We start from the raw sequence: 5,000 nt of genomic DNA, 5'->3' as shown, positions 1-5,000 counted from the left end.
CAGAGTAGAGACAGTAGAGGACAGTAGAGACAGAGTATAGACAGTAACGGACAGTAGAGGACAGTAGAGACAGAGTAGAGGACAGTAGAGAGACCCCGACAGACAGTAGACCTGAGGAGGTAGCCCTTAGGGTTGAAGCCCCACCTGCTGCCTCCTCCAGACCTTCCACTCCTCCAGCTGCTCCCTGTAGGCACCGAGCCTCTTCTGGTACAGCTCCTCGCTCTCCGCCTCCTGCTCCATCACCTCCATCAGCACCTCCTCCTCGTACTGCCGCTCGTCCAGAGCCCGCTCCACCTCCTCCCTGGGGCAGCAGGGGTCAGGGGTCAGGGTCAGGGTTAACACCCGTAGAGCTACGACATGCGGACCAGAGGGGGGGTGGGTACAGACCAGAGGGGGGGGGGGGGGGGGGGTACAGACCAGAGGGGGGGGGGGGTACAGACCAGAGGGGGGGTGGGTACAGACCAGAGGGGGGGGGGGGGTACAGACCAGAGGGGGGGGGGGGTACAGACCAGAGGGGGGGGGGGTACAGACCAGAGGGGGGGGTACAGACCAGAGGGGGGGGGGGGGGGGGGGTACAGACCAGAGGGGGGGGGGGGGTACAGACCAGAGGGGGGGGGGGTACAGACCAGATGGGGGGGGTACAGACCAGAGGGGGGGGGGTACAGACCAGAGGGGGGGGGTACAGACCAGAGGGGGGGGGGGGGGGGGGGGGGTACAGACCAGAGGGGGGGGGGGTACAGACCAGAGGGGGGGGGTACAGACCAGAGGGGGTGTGGTTACAGACCAGAGGGGGTGTGGTTACCTGCGGAGGCAGAGCTTGTAGGGCGTGTTGGAGTAGCGCTGCAGCTCCCTCAGAGCCTTGACCTCCTTCCAGAGCGTCACCATGGTCCTGAGCAGCGCGCGGTCCTTCTCCAGCTCCCCGTCCCGCAGCAGCCGCGTGCTCCTGACCTCCAGGCGGTACTCCGAGACGCGCCGCCGCATGGCGGGCGTGAGGGCCCCCCCTCCGGGACCCTCCAGCATGCGGCGCAGGGCGCTCCTCAGACCGTCCAGCTGCAGCCCGCGAGAACACGGCAGAACCTCAGAACCTCAGAACCTCAGAGCATCAGAACCTCAGAGCATCAGAACCTCAGAGCATCAGAACCTCAGAACATCACAACCTCAGAGCATCAGAGCATCAGAACCTCAGAACCTCAGAGCATCAGAGCCTCAGAGCATCAGAACATCAGAGCATCAGAGCATCAGAACATCAGAACATCAGAACCTCAGAGCATCAGAACCTCAGAGCATCAGAACCTCAGAGCATCCGAACCTCAGAGCATCAGAACCTCAGAGCATCAGAACCTCAGAGCATCAGAACCTCAGAACATCAGAACATCAGAACATCAGAACGTCAGAGCATCAGATCATCAGAACCTCAGAGCCTCAGAGCATCAGAACCTCAGAACATCACAACCTCAGAGCATCAGAACATCAGAACCTCAGAACCTCAGAACATCAGAACCTCAGAACATCAGAACATCAGAACCTCAGAACCTCAGAGCCTCAGAGCATCAGAGCATCAGAGCCTCAGAGCCTCAGAGCCTCAGAACAGCCAGACAGTCTGACCTTATGGGGGGCTCTGACCTTGAGGGGGGCTCTGACCTTGAGGGGGGCTCTGACCTTGTGGGGGGCTCTGACCTTGTGGGGGGCTCTTACCTTGTGGGGGGCTCTGACCTTGTGGGGGAGGGGGCTCTGACCTTGTGGGTGAGGTGGTCTGACCTTGTGGGGGGCTCTGGCCTTGTGGGGGGCTCTGACCTTGTGGGTGAGGTGGTCTGACCTTGTGGGGGGCTCTGGCCTTGTGGGTGAGGTGGTCTGACCTTGTGGGTGGGGGGCTCTGACCTTGTGGGTGAGGTGCAGGCTGAGGTTGCCCCTCCCCCTGCTGAGGTGCAGGTCGTAGCTCTGGGCCAGACGCGCCGTGAGGACGTGCTCGCGGCTGAAGAGGGGGTGGTGGGAGAAGATGAGCCCCGACACGTCAACGTCCAGCTGGTACTCGCCCTGGGGCCCCGCCCCCCGCACGGCATGCTGGGACATCACAGCCTGGGGGAGGAGCCAGAGGAAAGCTATGACCTTTGACCCCATTGTGCATGACATAAAGGTCCTGTGATAATGATGTACAGAGAGAGAGAGAGAGAGAGAGAGAGAGAGAGACAGAGACAGAGACAGAGAGAGAGAGAGACAGAGAGAGAGACAGAGAGAGAGAGAGAGAGACAGAGACAGAGACAGAGACAGAGACAGAGACACAGAGAGAGAGAGAGAGAGAGAGAGAGAGAGAGAGAGAGAGAGAGAGAGAGAGAGAGAGAGAGACACAGAGAGAGAGAGAGAGAGAGAGAGAGAGAGAGAGAGAGAGAGAGAGACAGAGAGAGAGAGAGAGAGACAGAGACAGAGACAGAGACAGAGACAGAGAGACACAGAGAGAGAGAGAGAGAGAGAGAGAGAGAGAGAGAGAGAGAGAGAGAGAGAGAGAGAGAGAGAGAGAGAGACACAGAGAGAGAGAGAGAGAGAGAGAGAGAGAGAGAGAGAGAGAGATAACCTTGTGGTAGACGGTGTGCAGGGCGGGGTCCAGCTCCTCCTCCAATAGGAAGAGAGGAGGTCTGGTGGACGACTCCTTGATGGGGTCGGGCAGCGCCAGGATCCGCCCGTCGTCCCCGAACCAGCGCCGGCCCTGAGGACCGTTCAGAGGAACAACGATGTAGCGCTGGCCGAGCACTAACCATCACTAGGTTAACCCACTCCCCGTACACAACAGAGCACTAACCATCACTAGGTTAACCCACTCCCCGTACACAACAGAGCACTAACCATCACTAGGTTAACCCACTCCCCGTACACAACAGAGCACTAACCATCACTAGGTTAACCCACTCCCCGTACACAACAGAGCACTCACCATCACTAGGTTAACCCACTCCCCGTACACAACAGAGCACTAACCATCACTAGGTTAACCCACTCCCCGTACACAACAGAGCACTAACCATCACTAGGTTAACCCACTCCCCGTACACACCAGAGGGTGAGAGACTACACCATGGTGCCAGGGCGTAAACCATACAACGAGTGTGTAAGAGGGGTGGGGTATTATATAGAATGTCTCCCTGATGCTGCTGACATGAACCAGCCTCACCCCCAACACCCCCCTCTCCTCCTCCCCCCCCCCTAGCTGTGACGCCCTACCTCTTCCTGCTTCAGGACCCGGTTCTCCAGGATGTTCTCGTTGCTAGGGGTGACCGGGGGCCGTTCCCCCACGTACAGCCCCTCCTCCTCCAGGTACCTGGGCTGGGCGTCGTCAGGCAGCTTCCTCGACGACGGCGCTGAGGGGGGGACGGGGGGGGGACGACACATGAGTCAGCACACCACTACCGCCGTCACCTCCTCCATCCTCTCCTCCATCACCTCCCCTCCATCACCTCCTCCATCCCCTCCTCCATCCCCTCCTCCATCCCCTCCTCCATCCCCTCCTCCATCACCTCCCCTCCATCACCTCCTCCATCCTCTCCTCCATCCCCTCCTCCATCCCCTCCTCCATCACCCCTCCTCCATCACCTCCTCCATCCCCTCCTCCATCACCTCCCCTCCATCCCCTCCTCCATCACCTCCCCTCCATCCCCTCCTCCATCACCTCCCCTCCATCCCCTCCTCCATCCCCTCCTCCATCACCTCCCCTCCATCCCCTCCTCCATCACCTCCCCTCCATCACCTCCTCCATCACCTCCCCTCCATCACCTCCCCTCCATCCCCTCCTCCATCACCTCCCCTCCATCACCTCCTCCATCACCTCCCCTCCATCACCTCCTCCATCACCTCCCCTCCATCACCTCCCCTCCATCACCTCCTCCATCACCTCCCCTCCATCACCTCCCCTCCATCCCCTCCTCCATCCCCTCCTCCATCACCTCCCCTCCATCACCTCCTCCATCCCCTCCTCCATCACCTCCCCTCCATCACCTCCCCTCCATCACCTCCTCCATCCCCTCCTCCATCCCCTCCTCCATCACCTCCCCTCCATCACAATAACAGTGTGGTAACGATAAGTGATACTAAAGTGTTGTGCGTGGTAAGGGCCAGCGTCAGGGTCAGGGTTAGGGTCAGAGTCAGGGTCAGGGTCGGGGTTAGGGCCAGGGTTAGGGTCAGAGTCAGGGTCAGGGCCAGCGTCAGGGTCGGGGTCAGGGTCGGGGTCAGGGCCAGCGTCAGGGTCAGGGTTAGGTTCAGGGTCAGGGTCAGGGTCGGGGTCAGGGCCAGCGTCAGGGTCAGGGTTAGGGTCAGGGTCAGGGTCAGGGTCAGCGTCAGGGTCAGGGTCAGGGTTAGGGTCAGGGTCAGGGTCAGGGTTATGGTCGGGGTCAGGGCCAGGGTCAGGGTTAGGGTCAGGGTCAGGGCCAGGGTCAGGGTTAGGGTCAGGGTCAGGGTCAGGGTTATGGTCAGGGTCAGGGTCAGGGTCAGGGTCAGGGTTAGGGTCAGGGTCAGGGTCAGGGTCGGGGTCGGGGTCGGGGTCGGGGTCAGGGCCAGCGTCAGGGTCAGGGTCAGGGTCAGGGTCAGGGTTAGGGTCAGGGTCAGGGTCAGGGTCGGGGTCAGGGTCAGGGTTAGGATCAGGGTCAGGGTCGGGGTCAGGGTTAGGGTCAGGGAAGGGTCAGGGTTAGGGTTAGCATAAGGCTACCTGTCAGCAGGCTGGGCATGAAGAGCAGGCCAGAGTCCCGGAGGAGGCGGGACTGGTAGCCCAGGTAGTCCGCCCTCCTCACCTCCAGGAAGTCCTGGGACGACTGGTCGATGATAAACACCTCCTCCTCCTCCTCCCTCACCAGGGGCACCTCCTCGTCCTGACCGGGAAGAGAGGAGGAGGAGGAAGAGGAGGAGGAGGACGAGGAGGAGGAGGAGGAGCAGGGGGAGGAGGAGGAGGAGCAGGGGGAAGATGAGAAGGAGAGAGGAAGAGGAAAAACAAGCAGTAATTAAACAGGAAACTCCAGAGC

General features: G+C 60.8%; 1 protein-coding gene across 1 annotated transcript in view; it reads right to left on the bottom strand.

Annotated features, from left to right (window-relative positions):
• cc2d2a (coiled-coil and C2 domain containing 2A) overlaps window positions 1-5,000 on the bottom strand; it is a 32,311-nt gene that overhangs the window by 15,758 nt on the left and 11,553 nt on the right. Inside the window, exon 16 of the mRNA XM_030372173.1 lies at window positions 145-301. Coding sequence (XP_030228033.1) covers window positions 145-301 — 157 coding nt within the window. The remainder of the gene's footprint in view (window positions 1-144; window positions 302-5,000) is intronic.

Source organism: Gadus morhua, chromosome 12 (assembly GCF_902167405.1).
Source record: "Gadus morhua chromosome 12, gadMor3.0, whole genome shotgun sequence".
Lineage (NCBI taxonomy): Eukaryota > Metazoa > Chordata > Actinopteri > Gadiformes > Gadidae > Gadus > Gadus morhua.
This window is presented reverse-complemented; position numbering and strand designations above follow the sequence as displayed.